At 29.0% G+C, this 21,363-nt stretch overlaps 1 protein-coding gene across 1 annotated transcript; it reads right to left on the bottom strand.

The window, feature by feature from the left end:
* Window positions 1-260: 260 nt before the first annotated feature.
* Window positions 261-16,845, bottom strand: LOC113555899 (glycine receptor subunit alpha-4-like). The gene is given in 12 exon segments (XM_026960511.1): window positions 261-818; window positions 1,025-1,227; window positions 1,312-1,336; window positions 1,338-1,489; window positions 1,955-2,089; window positions 2,706-2,788; window positions 3,134-3,360; window positions 5,202-5,388; window positions 9,627-10,235; window positions 10,237-10,455; window positions 15,178-15,256; window positions 16,717-16,845. Coding segments are annotated over 12 exon segments (2,103 nt in total). The 5' UTR covers window positions 16,721-16,845; the 3' UTR covers window positions 261-638.
* Between the last annotated feature and the right edge of the window lie 4,518 nt (window positions 16,846-21,363).

Below are 21,363 nucleotides of genomic sequence, written 5' to 3'. Positions count from 1 at the left end.
TATTATTAGTTATTTATAATACGATTGTTAGTAAAATTAGATAAAATATAATTTTTTTTGTCAGGATTTTTAATGTCGTTATAAACGGTCATAATAACAGTTGTTAGTGTATACATAGGTAGGTATGTAGTACTTACTGCACATCGATTTGTACATCAATATTAATGCAAAATAATATAAAGTATTTAACTTAAAAACACACGCTTAAGTACCTATATGGCTATAACTATACCTAAAAATCAATCACACACATACATAATTCATTAAACAAACGCATATAGATTGGTAAATGATAATTAATATTAATCAGTTACACAAAATATTATTACAGTGACTTAATACAATATGATATGTTTTACTAAAATAAAATAAAAATTCATTAGTAGAGCATAGTAGGTAGATAGGTAAAAGGTACATCATAGGGTACATCTATATGGCTACCTAGGAGATTCGTACGAGAAGTAACAATAATAGTAAAATTTACATATTTTTCATCGTCGTAGCGTATGTGACGACGACATTGAAGTGATATGCAGACGTCGTATAATGCGAATGTACGTCGTGTGTTATACATATAACACATGCAAGGCCAAAAGCCGTTAGTCTTGTCATTTATGTAAGCATAGGTTTATATTCGCTTACAAAAATGATGTCCAATAGGCGACGTTGAGGATGAAAAACGAAAACGGGAAAAAGAACCGTGAGAACTTGTCGATGTACAGTGCGATTGCGCGGCCGTTACAGAAAGTCGGGTACTGCGGTGCTGCGGCTACGGTGGCTACACTTCTAATCGGACTTCGGCTTTTCGGGTCCAGTTCCTAAGATCAAAATTGAATTACTATTATTATTATGCGCAGTGGCGTAATTGTGGGGGAGGCAAGGGGGCACTTTCCCCCTGACAATTATTTGAGGAGTAAAGGTATATATTTTAACCGAGAAGAAGGGGTGTCAGGGTTTTGATAATAATAAATATATTATATTGCCCCCTTGATTTTTTCCCAGTTACGTCACTGATACAGTATACCTTAAAGTCGTCGCCTCCTCGGATATCTTCTTCTGAGTATCCTTTCATCACTTTGGTGGCCACCGGCCCCATGTAGTTATTGACGACGGCAAACTCCATTAAAGACAGAAAAACGAAAATCGAACACGAAGACATCCATATGTCGATGGCTTTTACATAGGATACAGGTGGAAGGGACTGTTGTGACTGAGTGTTTTGTGTGGCTGCGTGAAAATAATTGTTTTTAATATGATAAATGATTATGTATATTATGATATTGATTTATTTAATCGGTTTATCTGTGTTACCGAGTGTCAATAGCGAAGTTACGCCCTAAAGTTACTCTAGCTGGTATAGCCTCGGGTTTTATCCAAAATGAAATCCACGACATGACAACAATGAGTGCTGATGGGATGTATGTGTGGAATAAATGGTAACCTAAGCGTCTTCGTAAATTGAACATCACGGCCAAACATGTGAAATTCCCTATAAATTAAACTCTATATAGGTAATCGACTCAATACAAGTTATTTTTCATATTCATATTTAATTTTAATAGGTTTATAGACGATAGTAGTCTCTCATCTATACCGGAATTGATGAGAAAAAATACTTCATGTAATCCGTTATTATTTTATTTTTATTGTATTAATTTTTAACAGAAAATCCTGTATTTCGTATTTTGAGAGTATTTACTTATGTAGTTCATATAAAGAATAAAGAGTATAATAATTTTTACAATAAATAGGTAATAATATGTTGTGATATTACTTATTAGTAATTGTATTAGTTATTGTTGTATATACATAAGTATTATAATTTAGAACGACTGTAGAGATTTTTTTGGGAGTTATTCGGTTTATTGGGGCTTTATAGTCTTTATAGCATACCTACACGCGTGTTTAACGTGTATTATTCAAATATTAATTAATAGTAATATATTATTCACACCTGTTGAGTATTCTATTGTGCAATCGGTAGTTATGTTGTTTGATATATCAAGTTGAGGTAATTCGATATCTGGGTTTACCACTAATGGATCCGTCATATTCCATATAAAAACCAAATCGTGAGTTGTGTGAGACACTGAAAAGTTAAATAATAACGCATTATAATAATATTTGCCTTTATTTTAATAAATAGTTGGTAAATACTATAGATAATCAGATATTCAGATTGATTAAATAAGTATAGTATAATATATTTTTTAATACCTATACTGGCTATTAAAATAACATAAGAATATTGGGCTATAGGAACAACATATTTTCTTAAAATTGTAGGCTACAATTTGTAGCTATAAGTTAATCGATGTCATAATATTTAATTAATCAATCATATTTTATTAAAATGTTTATCAATAAATTCTTTGGACTCAATGGATTATACCTATATAGGTTGTAGCTTGATTTGTTATGGAGTAATTCATGCATTAATTTAGTTTTAGTTCACGAAAATTGAATATTTTTTGTTTTTTTAAATGATTACCATTAGTTACAGATTATATATTTCTATAATAATAATAGGTAATTATATAATATTTTTTACAAATTATCAAAAATTTGGTTAATTGACAACTCAAGCAAAATGGAAAATATCTAGTATCGCTAACAATTAATAAATATCTTGACGGCGCCTATATCTATGTATTATATTGGTATATATATTTTTATTTATACTATACATATTTTGTTACACTCACGGCTTTCGATCATCATTGAACATATTTGTGTGTCATGCGGATACGATTCAAATTTCATTGCACACGATAATACCAGCGTCAATCTAGTGGAGAAAAAAATTCGCGTTTAGATTATAGTATAGTAACATACGAGTAAATCTACATGGGTCACAGACAAATGTGTAGGCGTTTGACAAAGTTAGAGCAATCGTGACGATTATCGACTAAAATTATTGTTAAATTAACAACTGAGTGTATAGCACAATGCGTTCGAGGTATGTTAGTAAGTTAAGTGCGAGAAAAAAACAAAGCAATATGTATATGTATATAATTATATATTACGTATAGTTTATGTACGTAATATATAATGAAAAATATTTCGAGGAGTAACGTTACGCGTTTTACTCTTCATTCATCCCCGTTTGTCTCAATTTCACGATTCATCGTACTTTGACATATACAGCAGCGTTTTGTCGTGGTACAGCCACAAATAATGGTTGGGTATGCTCATCTCGTGAAACGTGACTTTTTTCGCGTTTTTGAAGAAACAATCGGGTCGCCATATATCGTGCAACCATTCGACGTCCAGTATACGGTAGTCTTCGCTCATGTTTTCTGGAAGCCGAAGTCTTTGGTCCCGCCAGCTTTGCGCCAAAAATATGTCCGCAACGTACGTCTGGAACCAAGAAACGCGTTACCACCCTGTAGTTGTTCCGTCTGTTATAGGCAGAGCCGTATCAATGTTAATTTGCGCTTCTGACCATTTAACATATTTCCGCCCTCGTAAAAGTTGTTCCCCCCCGCCTACGTACTTACACATACAAAGACATTCATTTTATAGATTCGTTATTTTATTTTATTTTTATTATCTATTATAATAATTATTATATTTAATAAGAAAAAAAAAACACTGCCAAACTTATTATAATCTTATATAATAATTTAAAAAATAATTATGCTTTTATACATTTAAAAATTTCACTTTTCGTGCTTTTTTAGTACCAAATTTATCTATAACATTTACAAAATTAATTGTTAAAGCTAATTCACGTTTAATCGATATAATACCCATATTTATCAATTTTTCCTGTGACATTGTAGACCTTAGATAGTTCTTAATAATTTTCAGTTTACTAAAACTTCTTTTACGAGTGTTTTCTTTCATGGGCTGATACAAAAAGACTAAATACTAAAATAGGAGTAGTTATCTACCACCCATAAATATGAATAAATTGTTGAAGGTCTTTAAAATATAAAAATAAAACATTTAGAATCCTAATTTTAAATTAAACATGTAACTATGAGTTAATAATATTAATCGATTTTGAAAATCATTATGTTTATTGTAAACGTAAATTGTAATATTTTTGTACACAATACGCCGTAATAAAGTACTATAGCGTAGCTATTCTAATATAATTATTTTGCCCATATTCTAAATAAAATGTATGTTATTAATAATTGGTATAATATAAGGTATATTTTATTCTGGATTTTGCGCCTTTTTTTTCGTTGCGCTCCTGGCCTGGGCCAGTTTCGCCAAGCCCTAGCTACGACTCTGGTTATAGGTAAACATAATCGTCATCAATTAATCCCTTCAAATCTATTTACAGTCGTGGAAATAGAAGTATTTAGGCCTTTTAGGCCTTTCAAGCATTCCTTTCTCATCTCTATTTTGTCAATACTAATAATAGTAAAAAATTGTGATAACGTCTTTATATAGTAATTATTAGAAGTGATATCATACTCAAAGAAATAACTAATTGGTCAGTTGGAGTTGTATTTCGATCAAGAAGGCTTGTTGTCCACTGGTGTAATTGTAGGGTGCTTGAGTCATACAGTCATACAGTCATACAGGGGTCTAATGCCTACAGGATATATTATATTATACTATTTAAGGGCTCTAGTTGGTTCAAAATTGTACATGGGTTTTGGGTATTTAATTGTCTTATATTTATTAAGTTAGTCTGTAATATGTCACTCGGATAATCTTTAAAGAAATTAAGATCGATTAAAATTATTAATGACAAGCTTTTTTAAGAAACATTTTAAAGCCTCCCGGTATTCTACATAAGTATATACATTAGCCTGCAAGATGAAAACAAATAACTTAAATATTTTTGTGAAATGGATATTACCGATAGTACTTAATAATGTTTATCACGCATAATAGTGCCAATGCATTATAACAAAACTTATGTATTATTTTAATTTTGGCAAGTGTATTGACAAAGTGAGTAGAAAAAACTAATTTTACGATTACCATACAATTTTAATACCTACTGCATTTATATTATTATTAATAATACATTTTGATCATTTTATATATTATAATACAATTATTATAAATTTATATTAAAAGGACCCTTATTGCTAGTTGATTGTCTGCAATTGTTATTATGATGTGACTATATAATCCTTGGCTGAGAACAGTGGAGCGTCGTACATATATAATGGTATAAATAAACGATATGATATATAATTCACATTAAATATAACATTGATTTGTAGGTTTACCATGGATTCTTCGTTGATGGAATCCAAAGACAGCACGGTGACGTGAAAGTAAACAATAGTCGGTTGCCCTTGTACTTTTGGCGCGCGGTTTTTGTCGTAGTTCTTTGGATTGATCGGTAGTATATCGGTGAGTGACAAGCTGGTTTCGAAGACGACATTGTCGCTCTCAGCGATGTCGCTCTGATCACTGAAACATTGTAATGGTACATGGTGGCTATAGAAAAACGGCAATAAAATTGAAGGGGATTTGGAAGGGTAATACAATTTTTTTTCGATTTTTCAAAATTGTACAAAATAACTACAAAATATATAGTACCATTATGGTCTAATTTTGATACAAAATGTCCTTAATGTGGGTGCTATAGGGTGATAATTTACTTTAAAAAAATTTGTAAGTTCAACCAGAAACTAAAATTAAAATTAGGTGAAGCATCTAATAAATGTACAGCTTCGCCACTTTGCGCTATTACTTTTTTGGCAGATTTCATATTTCATGGATGTATAAATATGTATATGTAGTATGTGTAGATGTATAGAAAGACGAGTTTATTATAGATACTATTACGATCTGACTGTGGCCTATCTTTATAAATACTGTACATAGACACGACTAAATCAAGATATCGGTGCCCATAGGAATGCTAGAATTTAAGTTAGCTTACAAATATAATAACAATTCATATTTTAAATATAATCTCAACACACACATCAAAAATTAACAATGATTTTAGAATTTGCTTATATTTTAAAATATTTTATTGTGCATCAAAGATGTCATTGCAAAAATTAATTTCCCCTCGGCATCTTGCTATTCTCGCTAAACTTATATGTGATTTATTTTATTATTTTTAAATATAAACATTGACTAAGACATAGTACCATAGGCGCAACTAGGGGGGGATTGCTGATATCAATTTAGCCTACCCAGAAATAGAGCTCTAGTTGCTCCTATGCATAGTACAATAAACTATAATATAATACTATAAATTATATTATTATATTATAGGTATATGATGCATGAATATGCGTTAATATTTATATTGTAAGTATAAGAATTTGTGAATTATTATACGTATTAAGTATAATAATATATTTTAAGTATTAAAAATATATTTGATAATGAAATTAAAAATTAAAAAAAAAATTAGTTATTGTAAAGTTTTTTACTCAAAAATAATAACAGTAAATTTAAAATGATTAAATTGTTGAATCTATTAAGTTACATTTAAATAACAAAAATTCAATAAAATATATTAAGTACACATAAATAGGTTTATCAGGTAATTAAATCCATATTACTCGTGTAATATGAAATTTAATTAGGCATGTCACTGTTGCCAGTAGTCCATGTAAATGTGCATATTTGTATGCATTTCGAGCCTTCTGGAGATACCAGAATAATAATAAATATCAATGTAACTGAAATAACGTGACTGATGGCAGAATAATATTTAAACACAAATATATTTAAAAAAATCGAAAACTTTATTTAAGATTGGGAGTTACTAAAGTCATGTTAGCACTCTATTGTCTATGTATTTAACAATAATTAAGCCTCTATAGTATTTTATGTTTTTCCTTAGTAAGTTTTAACTCGTAAGTATCAGTAGTACTGGTCCAGTACGTTCCTTTAGTTCCTTCATAATGTTGTTTATTATTACAATATTGAATATTCAGATTTACGAGTAAATTACGTTTAGGCGGTTATCGATTGACATAAATCCCGATTTCCTATGGCTACATACCTCTATAATCTATATATTAAAACTTTTAATTAAGTGTATTTGGATACCGACGTTCGTCCTACGTATAGATTATAAGTGAATGGAAGTAAAGGTACGTAATTTTTCAAGACGTCAATTATATCACCAGTATCTATCTATTTAAACGAAAATAGTATAAGTTCACTGTTTAGCAAAATGCAACAGTTCGCGACGATCGAACTTTTGATCATCTAATTACTTTAATATTAAAACGAACAAATCAAAATTGGTTCTGCTGAATGGTAATTTGTCATATTGAGCGTGGTCCAGAGAGTGAAAACAAGTGCGCTGATATAATCTTAATAATTCTTATAAGTTGATAAATAGTTAATAGATAATAACTAGTTATGGTTGCAGTTGATTAGGTTTTTGCGAAGTAGAAAAAAAATCTAATCAAAAATGCATATTATAAATTTATTGCGCATTAAATGTTATAAAAATCTTGGGAGGGCAATTAAATTTCCTCTAGCTTTCCCCTCTCCAAATTTGCGCTCGTGATAAGCATCGTACACTGATACCTAAAATATATAAGTACTCATGTTATGAACAGTTATAATGCCTATAATATAATATAGCCTAGGTTATTATATTACTATAGAGACATTATATCATGACATAATTCACGGTATATTAGCTGGTATAAATATATAATATCTTGTATTTACTGTTTATTATTACGAAATATTAATATAATATGATACACAGTTGGCTAGTGGCTTCTTTAAACTGTACTTATACTTTACAACAATACATTGTTATTATTATTGTGTACCAAATACCAATTGTACCATAGAATGATCAGTTCATTAAATTGAAAAGTCCTGATATTTATACTAAACATAATAGGTATTCTATAAATTATGTAGCAAAAATAAACTTGACAATATTATACATATAATCGAAAAATTTTAAATTTAACAAAATATTTATGTAGTAAAACAATTGAACGAAATTTGATGTATGTTTCAATTATATTTTTATTGGTTTAAGTTACATCATCTTGGGTTATTAGCCTATAATGGATTATTTATAGTGTTCAATCTTTATAGTTATATCTTATAGGTATGAAGCATTCTAAAAACGTACAATAGACATTATGTCATTTGCATAGGTACGTTGATTTTATTACATAATACATTTCAATTACAAAATTTTAATAATTTCGTATACTGGATTAAAGGTTTTTACATTTTTAAATGTGGATTTTTTTAGAAATTTTATGAACTATGAATACAAATATAACGAGAATTATATATATATAGTACCTATCATGTGTTTTGAAGTATCATGCAAAATTGACGACCCGTTGTAATCAGGTCTATGTGTTCACTTAAACGTTGTTATAGTTAAAATGTCCAAAGATTTTCGTTTATTTCTTTTAAGGACGGTGGTTAATTTAATAATTACATATTTTATGACACTTAAGGGGTGATGGTTACTGGTTGTCTGGTTAGTAAAAGAATAATTTATGTTATATTTATTAATTATATATAATATTATATATTGTGCCCGCGAGTATAAGGTTATTAATTATTTTATGTTAACTCCTGATTTTAAATTTGGGAGCCTGTGCTATAGTAAAAAGGGAGGACTATTTTTTACGGGCTTAGTAACAATCAAGGTCTTTGGGTCGACTGTTGGTCATACATGGTTAAGCCAAGTCTCCGCGTTAGTCCAAAGTTGCACCAACGATGTGTGTGTGTGTGTGTGTGTGTGTGTGTGTGTGTGTGTGAGAGTGTATCAGTGTATCAGTGGCGCAGCGTGGGTTTCGAGAAAATATAAGCAGAAAAACAGGTTTTTATTTACATTTCGTTTCAAAATCTGAAAGTTTTAAAGTAGATCCGCCTTTACTAACAATATTTTTGTTTTTCAGCTAAAGTTTTCAACCTGACTCGAAAGAATTGACATATAATGATATTCAATAATACGAGTATTTAAAATACTTAGGTATGAATATAAATAATATTCATACCATCACAAGAACTCGATGTCAGATCCATCGGGAAATTAATAAAATAAATTAATACAATAACATTATTATAAACCATAATTAAATAACTCGTAATAGAATCCAAACATTTTTTCAAAAATTTGTAGTAATCGAAAATCAAGGAAAACAAATTAAAAAACATATAAAAGCCGTGTAGTGTACAATGTAACTAAATGTCTTTAATTAGGTATAATACCAAAAGCGCTTACAAACAGTGTACTCTGTATTAATGAGCTCAGCTACGACGTCGAACGTTGAACCTATACATATCGTAGTCGTGGTGGTCTGGCGTAAGCAGTTTCGAAACATATGTTACACGTAATGTATAAAATATTATTATATTAATACAATGAAAATGATTAAATTATTCGTTCCTCCCCCCCCCTCCTCAGTTCGAATGTAGGACGGTGACTTCGACCGTTGAATCGATCAATAATTCATTTCAAATATTATTATCAAAACAGTATATACCTATAAACTTCTTATGTTTCGCTTTTTTTAAATGTTGGCAGTCGACTGCGGTGCTTATTACATATGCACGCCACGTCCCCGGCGTGTGTGTGTGCGTGCGTGTGTGTGTGTGTGTGTGTGTGTGTGTGTGTGTGTGTGTGGGTGGACAAGCGGGTTTTTGGGTTGCGGGGGTGGCGGTTGTGGCCGAAGCGGCGCGTATACCTCAAGGGGGACCGCAGTGAGTCCTGGTCGAGTTTGTAGTAGAAATTTTGACGCCTGTCTCGGACGCACAGCCGCCACGTCAGGTATTCGATTTGCTTCTCGGTGTCGCCGGTGAAGTTGCGGGGCAGGGGCGGTACAGCGGGCACCGGAATCCAGTCCGGATCGTACATGGCGACACCGCCGCCGTCGCCGAATTCCCGTGGCCGCTCCAGCTGCTCGATAACGGGCACCAGGTTGGTGAGCAGCGTGCACCGGTCGCCGATGTTCCGGCAGTGTTTGGTCATCGTTTTGCTGTAATACTTCTTGTCCGCGTACACGGACACGTTACCCAGCCTGTCGACCAGCACGTCCAGCAGCCGGACGTTGAGCCTCCAGCCCGTGCCCACTTGGACCAGCACGAAGTCGCCCGGCACGGGTTCACGCCGGAGCATCGAGCCGAGTTCGTGCAGGTCGCGCGCTTGTTCCGTGACCGAACACTCGCCAATGAACTCGTGGTACACCTGTCCGGTGACCAGTAACAGGTGTTTGTGCAGCCTGCCACGGCCCGGCGTCCAGCCGTCGGTGGACGACGTTGGTGGTGATGACGGTGGTGGTGACGATTGCGGCGGGCGGCGGCGGTGGTGGTGACTGAGTCGGTGGCGACGGTGCCGGTAACCGCCACCGCACCGGTGGCTGTTCGGTCGACGGACGTTGCGTTTCTTCGCAGCCGTCGTCTTTGGAGGCGGCCACGGTGGACGACGGCGACGCGCACGCCGACACGTGCGGCCGGTACCTGAACGTCGGGCTGGCGGATCGTTTCTGATGCCGCGCGTAACAGTGCCGACATTTCCTGTAAACGCGCAAACCTGCAGTAGGCAAATACGATATACATATAAGCGGCGGTAAACGCGGGCTGGAAAATCGAAATCATTCGCGAGTGTTGCGAACACGCGGGGCCGAAGTGAAACTTCTTTCTCTCCGTGAGGTCAGACCAAAACGTCGAGGGCGTTGGTCCAGTCACTATACGCGATGAGCGAGTGCGCAAAGAACGTGAGGGCGTAAGTCAAAACTGATTTTTTTTTTTTTGTTAAGTGTCGTAACTCCCAATCAATGACGTGTGACGATAATCCATTTTTTTAGCCTCCGTTAAGAAGTTTCACTTCAGAACTGTATGACGGCTTATTATTGGCGCGGCGGAGGGCGGAAACCATTGCTAAGACATCATAAGCAGTTTCTTTATTATATATTGGTGTTCTTTCGGGAAGATTAATTCTCTGTGTCTATTATAGTTAATAATTACTCGTTACCTATTTAAAAAGTATATTAAAGTTTTCGAAATAGCTATAGTCATTTAATTATAAATTAAAATATAATTTTATTAAATCATAATGTAGTCTTGTACTATAAATACTAAAATTAGTCATTTTATTTGTATTATATGTGTATGTATCTGTGTCGTTTTGACATAAATTATTTGATTTGTATGTGTTACTCTTAATGTATTAATAAGATGAGGTTAATTTAAAAAAATGACGATAATATGTATAATATATTTCAATTTGAAGTACTTATAGTAATAAATTATTAAACAAATTAATATTTTTTTACATTGTATCGCAAAGATTTTTAATTTTAATTTATTTTAATTACCTATCTATTCTCGAGCAATTCACGATGGGTTAAAAATTTGAAATAATTTTAACACTTCGTGTACTTATTTTGGCTATCTGTAGGTTCAATATGAAAAATATTTAAACAGTCCTAATTGTTGATTATTTAAGTAGTTTCGTATTCATACATCCGGCCAATTCAAAGTTGCATTATATTATATGTACTTTCACATAGCTACATATTATGGCAGTCGCTGTTTTTGTGTGGGCACCGGGTATAGTGGTTTTGGGTCCACTAATAGGATTGTGTGCGTGTTTCGCGATGATCAGAGATTAAGAATGTGTATTGGACACTTAAAATATTTCTGGAAATCGTAAACTGGCGGCATTTATGCGTGAAGTGCCTGCGATCCAAAATAAAGTACTAAGTTTTCATCAGGCGATTTTTGGCCGGCCATAAATATTTTATCGCTGTCTGGGATGATTCGTTTTATATTTTATTGTTATGTCGATTGGTATACCGTATACATTTATTATTTATTTATTTTTGTGTGTATACTATATAATATAGTGTTATATACAATTGGATTTCATATTGGTCTATTATTTTTGATATTTTTATCGGAAAAAGAGCTGATTACCTGGTACTTAAACTCAGACGTATAAGAACATTATTTATTAATTTTTTTAAATAGAAATAGAGAGATACATTTTATCGAATTAGACTCGCTATAGTTAATTGTAGAGGAACTTTAGAACTTTAATTCTTTAATGAATTGTTATGTAGTAGAACTTCTTACCTTTCATCATTAATACATTTTTAAGTTATAGCAAAACACACCAGATCCTACACACCATTCTTTACTCTAATTTGCACCAGCAAATATATATCAAATGAACCACTGAGGCGTCTTATGTTCAATGCCAATGTGAATCCCCCATTTTTTATTTTAATTAAGTATTGTAGTAGTTTTAGAGTATTTCATTGTCTGTATTATTTTATGTTGAAAACGTATAGTAACATAAATGTAAAAATGATTAATACATATGATACTACATTGATAAATATAAATACCATAATATATGAAGCACATTGTTATTATTTATAAGTAACTTGTTTGTGTATATCTACATAAAATTGATCTTATCGAAGCAAATTATGTGTTCCAATGAGTTCTAGTTTTATTATTTTTTTTAATATTTATGAGTAAGTTAAACGGTTAGACAAGGATATTGGATTGATTATATAATCATAAATTTATAACTATCATAGGTCATAACATTCATAAATTTATAATTATAATTCTGTACATGCATTTGATACCATTACATCACGTGAATTTTCATTTATGAATTTTTCTCAGAACGTGACTTATGAGCGAGTATTGAATTATATTTATGTAAGTAAACTGTCTTTAGTATTAAGTACCTATATTTTATGACAATACTAGAATCGGCGTTTCACAATTTGCTTGTACATTTTTTTTTTCATAGCTAGAACTACATGGCTGGGTCAGTGGAGTTGGATGTGCAGGCATTTATAATGGTCGGTCTAAAAACACTCCGCGGGCAATTAATAGACAGCGAGATCAGTTTGCCTACAAATAATAATAAGAATAATAATGCAGTGTAAGAGTGGTGGTTGCGGGAGTGCCAAATGAAGTGCGGCCAAATGAGGTTTGAAGTTAGTATAGGAGCTATTACAAACAGGTTAGTTGGTGATTAAATTCAGTATTCTATACGTTTCCATAAAACTGTCTTATAAAATCAAATCATTTATACTCATATATTTTTAGTTAAGCAAATCACAATTTCGTTTGGACAATTGCATTCTGTTGTTTTTTTTTACATATTATTATATACTATAGTTGTAACTTGATTATATCCTTATTAATTTGTCATTTAATAAATAATGGGTATTTTTTTTCGTTAGCCGTAGCCGTGAGAACAGATTTCGCATTATTTCGCATTAAATAATAGGTACTTATAAAATTTCGAGAATACCTATTCGCGATAATGTTGTAGGTATCTGAAATGCCTATTCATAAATCCGTTTGATCATAAATTCAGAGTTCGGGGCTTATAGCACTAAAAAAACACTAAATTATGCGCTCATATATGATCCAATAAATTTAAAAAAATATATGCACTAAAAACAAAATAATTAACAAAAAAAAAGATTCATTAGATATGGAAAACATTTTGTTATTATTATTGAATATTTTAATATTACTATTATAAATCAAATTTCATAAAAAACGGTTTTTGAATGTTTCAAAAAAAAATGTATACATAATAATATAGGTTAATATTAACTAAAAATTCGTTGTTAATAACATTTTTACCTTTGTGATCACATTGAACTATTAAATGTTTTCAAACAGGAAAGCTCTGCTATTAGGATGATCCAACTCGGATAACTACATTGTTTTTAATCGTTTCAAATTGCTTTTGTTGAGTATTTATCGATCATGTTAATGTGCAATATTTTTGTGATAAATAGCTACACAAATAGTATTTTTAACTATATTTTATATCATATTAGTTATTTATTATGTTAATATTATTAGTATTTTAGTAGTTAATAATAAGAAATTATAAGGTTAACCTAATATAATATGTATAATAATACTATTATTTTTTATTCTAAATAATAAAAACAAACAAATTTTTATAATTAATCGTTCAACATTTTAATTAATAAAATTTGAACAATTATATTATTTATACATTTTTAAAAATCATTGAATTTACAGTAAAACTCCGATTATCCGGATTAATTAATGTCAAGGGTGGTCCGGATAAGTAAATATCCGAATGATTGGTATATGACATATTAAAATGAGTTGGTTGTTATTGAATTAAAATTAACATAAATGAATAACTGTCTCTGATTAAAGATCATCATTGAAGTTTTATAGTTTAGTTTTTTCTTGAAATTTTCAAAATATATTTAAATTGTTGTAAAACTTAAATATGGATGGCATAATATCAGTGGTATATATTTTAAGAGTTTTAAACATCTACAATTGTATATAATCACATCAAGTATTTCTTGTATTCTTAAATTTTCATAAAATGTTAAAAGTTAAAAATAATATTTTTATAAAACAAACTTTTGTACATAAAAAATATGTGACTACAAAGAGTATGTTTATTCTGAAAACGAAAAGTTATCAATATTTCACTCCTAAAATAAAATTATATTTCATATTTAGCTAATATATTTACTATATTTAGCATGTATTAAGATGTATTTGTAAAAACTAATTAGAACATTGTCCAATCAAAATCTCTTTATTCGTTCATTACAGAGAAGTGGGAACCAATAATAAACGACCAACTAATACATTTTTAAACATAAATTTATTACTTTTAGATAATATTCCATATTTTTATATTTCAAACAATTTTGTAGTAATTTAATTCGTTGAATTTTGTATCTATAACTACAAATATCAATATCGATCTATCGTTGCCATAAAAACTTATCAGGGAAAAATATTACCTATATCTATATGTTTTACTTTTATGTAACTTGTTTAACTTATTAGGTTTCCATTTCTATTTTTATTCGAGAACATATTTAAAATGTTAATTGCCGTGTATATAAGTACGAGAACGTTTTCATAATTATGTTTATTTTATGATGATTTAAAAGTTAGTATCATAACATACAGTATGATGGTACTTAAACTGTAATAAGATCGACTTGGTATTATTAGTTAAACGACGTTTACAGACTATATACGACTATGTGTCCCGAGTAGTAGAACATCATATAATTGTCATTAAGTACATGCATGGTTTTTTAAATAGTTATAGACGAACAAATAATTAGCCAAACCAACTCAATATTAGTATACTATTGTACAACGCGTATTAGATTATGGAGTTGGGATACGGTTGTCCACTTGTCTGAGAGAAACGCGTGTAGTTAAATAGCTAAGTTATTTACTTACTGTGAACTCAGTGCGGTCTGACCGATAATAAGAAGAACATAAATCCCGTACAGAAAAAACAAATTTGTCATTAGACTCGCTGCAAAAAAAAAGTTAAATTTTAGTTAATATTTATTATTTGTGTAATGTACAAGATATTCTTATAATAATATAAAACCGTATCATGCACATCGAACGTTCCTAAACACACTATCAGGTAAATATGTTAGATTAAATTTACATTTTGTACAACGAGAACTTGCAGTATATCATGTGTAATATATAGAATACCTGTCCAATGCCATGGTAACAAGTACAATATTATTCGAAAACTAATTAATTAATTGTTTTTCGTTGTAAATGAGTATAGTTGGAATACACGCACGGATCGTTTATTTTAATAGTAAGTTATATAATATTATAGCTATATCATTGTTAATGGTCTTTATTTAGAAAAAAAAGATAAAGGGACGTGGTTACATACATATTCTTAAAAAAATTTTAGTTTTGAGGAAGTGCTCAAGTAATTTATTTATCAGAGTTCTAAAATTTAGTCTATTTACAATTAAAAATAGTGTCTGGTTGTCCTGACAGAAAACGCATTTATCACGCTTTGTAGGCTGCAGATACTATATTGAGTAAAAAGTAATTACACGGATCACCGCCCAAAGTAATATTAGTTAGTTTAAATTGCCCTTACTCGTATAGTCTTGCAGTATTCACATTCTGATAATGTAATAAAATCAATAGAATAAAGTATGATCTAGGAACGTTATATTTTAAAAAATAACCCAATGTTTTAAAAATTGACATTTAAACCTATACAATTGTACAGTCACAGGTTTAAGTAGAATAATTAAAAATCGTTACGACGACTGCTGATATAGAATATTATGTATAGCTATGTATAGGTAATAATAAAGTACTTACCTACGTGTATACAGAGGTGGTTAGTTGTTATAATAAAATTGTCAATAATATAAAATGAGATAAAATAGAGGAAGAACTTATTGATATTATAGATAAGACGCAAGCTTTATTTTAAAATTGTATAGAAAACTAAATTATATACGGGACAATGTCGATATTGAGTGATAAGTACTTACGCAAAAGAGTGATAATTTTTTTGCTTTTAAATGTATAGGTAATTTGAATGTTCCTCGTGTCGCTTCTCAGTAATTATTATTACCAGTTCTTAAGTATAATTTTATTATATTGTTATTTCGCGTATTCGAAATGGGGTTGTTTAGAATGTTTAGATCCAATGAATTATAGTTACCGACTTTAAAATGTCGAGATATATGCATGTACCAGATAATATAGCCTATATTGTATAGCAACAATGTATACATATTATACACACATATTATAATATATACGCGTAAAAATTAAAAGTATATTAAACGGTAGTAATACATATATGTAATATTATTATTTTCAATAATGAAAACGTGAATGAAAATCAAATGAAGTGCATATATTATACTGTGGGCATGTCACGGGTGTTTTTTATACATGATACGAAGCGCGTTTTTGATTAAAAAAATCTGTTTTACTCACCCATATCATTTTGAATGGCGGAATATGTTTTGACTCGTTCGACACCAAACAACAATCATAACACACACACACACATATATATATATATATATATATATAGCTTACATTGAGTTACATAACATACAGCAGACACTGAGGGTTAAAGTATACTGTTCTTTTTTCACTATTATTTACACGACGCTGACCCTTTGCAGGTGTAATAGAATAACACCCAAGCGTTGGTTATAATAGGATTCACTAAGCTGATACCATTGCGTACGCTCTAGTAAACCTAAATATACAATTTAGATTACTGATTACAATATAATGTTGACTTTTGTTTTTTTTTTTGCTTTGTCTATACCTGCGCGTTTAGACAAACAATCCTATACGAACGAATCTCCGTCGACAAACGTGCATTGGTCGATTGATAGAATTTAACAATACACGTAATATTAATTATAATGTAATGGTACAACTAAAACTTCCAAGTCTACATATCAATTTGTTTAAAATAATGCAATTAATACACGTCGTTTTCGATGTACCTAACCTATTTGTTTCTATCCTAGGGCAATTCATAAAAAAAAAAATCAATACGCCGTTTAATCAATCTCAGCGTATAACGTTACCTATATTTTAATTTGTTGTTAATAATACACCATCGGGTCGCAGAATAATAATATTTAAAACGTCAACTGCAGAATAAATATTGATAATATAGTATCGTAAATTAGTGCTGTGTATATTATTCATGTACAGCTACACGTTTATTTTTGTTCTTAGATGATTGATATAAATTCGTATATATGAAAAAAAAATTATGAAAAATAAAAAGTCAAATGAAATTAGTAGGCAATTTTAGCAAACATTTAAACGCCTTTTAAAGGTATTATTTGGAGTAAGATTTTATATATAATTATATTATGATATTGTAAGTGAGATTTTTAGGTATTAGTGGTAAAACAAATTTAAAAAAAAAATTATCAAGTATTTACTAATTTTTCTTTGATTATAATGATCATAAAGTGTACTATAAATGTTTTGGTATAATTATAAAGAAAAAATTAGATTTCTGTATAAATTGGACTCGTGCCTTACATTTGTATAAAAGGTATGCAGGCTTTTTGTAAAAATGCTATAACCAGGCGCTTCGTATAGGCTATTTCAGTATTTTATGCGAAAACGTAAATAACAAATTACTAAAAAGTAAAAAGTAAAAATAGATAATAGCTGGTTTGAATTTACTTAATTACAAAACATGTAATATAAAGATAATTTATATTGTACTAATAATTTAATTTAAAAGTTAAAACCAAACAAAATAATATTTGATTATTATATTAATAATACATTAATACATATAAATTCCTACAAAATAAATTTAATATCCAAATGTTAAAATATTTTTTTTTCACACAATAAATTGATTAAAAAAAATAGTAACATATCATTCAATACAGCCATTTTAGGTAAATATTTTGTTTTCAAAAGATACAAGAGCTGATTAGGATAGAATACCTATCCCATTCTACCATTTCCACCCCGTTCGTGGTTGTTTTCAAATTTAAACAAACAATGAATTTTTGATAAATAATTTATCAATTTAACCAATTATAAGTACAGTTAGGTCTAAACAAAAGTAGTCAGTTATTTCTTGATAATTTATTACCATGATTTATTTTTATTTGTTTTAAAAACAATTAGTAAATTAAAATAATGTACGTTTTTGATTTTATCTGAATTAATTCTTGTTTTAGATAAGTTTTACAAGAAATATTTTAATTGTATACAGTCCTTTGGGACAACATTTTGGTGTTTACAAAAATATAGTGCATATACACTGTTAATTCCATTAAAGTAATGGAAAGTCAGAATTATTTCCTGCATTATTTTAAAATAAAAATCAACTTTGACATTAATAAATTTGTAAATAAATTAAATCTAATAAATATTAATTATATTATTATTATTATTGTAAAACGTACTAGTTAAATATTATATTTTATGCAGATTGTATACAAATTACAAACTATTAATAAACGAGCACGTTGACGTATTGTTAATTGTTATATCTCATACGTCAATGCCATTATGTCACTCCACATATTTATCACTTCGGTATAAACTCTATATTAATAGGTAGGTACCAAACTAGTAATTAAAATTAGTGATGTTATAATATTAAATGACAAGATGAATATATTTAATGATATTTACTCGTTTATTTTGAGTTCAACAATTTAGAAATCTTAAAATCTAAATGGATACATTATTAATAATTTATTATACATTATTTCTTTTATATGAAATCTAAATTTCCATGCAATATTATTGCTTTTAACTTTTCGAGTAAAGATTTGAAATATATGTTTGCTAGTAAATAATAATCGGTCTTTGGATGCTCAATATCGTAGAATTTCAATTGTTCAAATTTACAAAGCTTCTTTGAAATGCAAAATAAGAACATTGAATAATTTTATTTTTATATAGAAAACCAATAAATATATATTTTGTTAACTAACTATATTACGAAATTAAAGTAAAATATTTCATTTAATATTCATAGCAAATTACGGATAATGATATAACTTTTATATATTTTTATATATATTTTACTATATTAGATTCTGAGCGGAGCGTCTTTTTTGATGAATGTATTGATTTTATATTGAAATGTATTTTTTTACGTCATATTTAGAAGCAATAAAAACTGCAATCTTCAATATTAAGGCGGTTTCTATAACAAAATTCAGATAATCAATGAATTAAAGCACAAGAATATAATATAATATAAGATTCCACATATTAAATTGTTCTCAAAAACAAAAAAAGTTTAACGTATAGCAATGGTAATTTTTCTTGTGATTTTTTCAAGTTCAAATTCTAATGAAATTGGATATAAATTTTTTTTATCTTTTGTAATTAAAAATATATTAATCAAAAATATTTGAAACATTTCGTAAGCATTTCGAATTATTTTAATTTTATTTCTATAAATGTTGACACTTATTTTCTTGATTAAAATAAGTTTAAAAAGGTAAAAGTTATGTGGTTCTTTATAAGCTGTTATTATAAAAATAAGATATATTGAAAATATCTATGCATTCTTTTTTTTTATAATCATCTAGACTCAAATTTTTATAAAATTTCGTCAAAATCATAGAAATTCGCAAATTATTTTGTAGGTAGGTATACTATCTTTTAAGTTAAAAGTTGTACCTAATTATAGTTAAAATTCATAATATTTAAAAAAAATTTTAACAGGGCTTCGAAATTGAATACAATGTTCCTCATATGTTATTCTTGTAGACATTCAAAAATATCAATACCTTATATATAATTACAATGATTTTTTTTATAGATTTTTGATGTTCATAATTTGCCTCTAACGATGTATACGAAGCTATATATTATATATATTATCATTCGCGCTATTCTACATTATTTCGATATCATAGTTATAATAGTTAATATTAAATATTAATAATATATTCTGATGTATATATATAATATAATAATAATTATAATATGTGATTTTTTTTTATAAGAACTAGTTTTACATGAATTTATCTGCGTGTTATTTAACACTAAGTAATATAAATAAGTACCTATATGTAATAAAATATCCTTAGAAATAGAGGCTAACACCTGACGCCGCTCAGAATCGTTTTTTATACCTATATATTATATATACCTATAGGTATATTGATTTTTCATTGAGTTTAAATTTTCAGATTATATTATTTACAGATTTACTTGACTGAGAGTTAAATTTAAAACCTATTAGGTATATTATACTGTAAAGTAATTTTTTCAGTTTTTTAATTTAAATTTTTCACATCGATAATTTGTTCTTATACCATTTGCCATTTGGGTTAGTGGTTACTCAATAAATTATGTCATATATTAATAATATCTTAAATAATAAAGTTATTATGTTATACTATTATAATAGGAAGCATTCTATTAAATCAGTGTATAGTTTATCAGATTGTAGAAATGTGGGTAATTAAAATTATTAAAAATTATTAATATAGACTATAGGAACAATTGTTAGAATTACAAATAATTGAAAAGTATTAAAGTCAATCATTGCTTATTCATTTTAGTTGTTTATAAAAGCAAATTAATTTGGGATCATATAAAATGTAACACGAGTTTATAATACAAATATTACATGTTCTAAGCTCAAAATTTAATATATTATATTTTTAATTTAAAGTTGTATCACTATTGTATCTATTATTATTTAATGGTAAATTTGATTAATTTTATTTTTATTTAATTGTATGTATGTCTGTGTAAACATAAAAATATGATAATTAATAATAGTTATAGCAGTTTCGCACTGATTTTTGATAAATAAAAAATTGAATTGAATTTTTTTTTTTTATTTCATTCATAAATAACTTGTGTTTATATAATCACTGTGTAGGAGAAGACTACTAAAGAAAATAAATACAATTTTAAAATCTGTTTTATTCAAGATTTAAATGGTTATATATATATAGTGAAAACTCTCTTAAACGAATTTGAAGGGACCAAGAGATTTCATTCGTTATAGAGAGATTTCGTAAGAGATAGCGTATAAGAATTATATAATAGGTTATATTAATCAAACCAACCATTATAATGTAATATTTACGTTGTATAGAGTTTTTCGTT

The sequence above is a fragment of the Rhopalosiphum maidis genome, chromosome 3, assembly GCF_003676215.2.
Source record: "Rhopalosiphum maidis isolate BTI-1 chromosome 3, ASM367621v3, whole genome shotgun sequence".
Taxonomy (NCBI): domain Eukaryota; kingdom Metazoa; phylum Arthropoda; class Insecta; order Hemiptera; family Aphididae; genus Rhopalosiphum; species Rhopalosiphum maidis.
The sequence above is the reverse complement of the archived record's forward strand: the minus strand, read 5'-3'. Positions and strand labels throughout refer to the sequence as shown.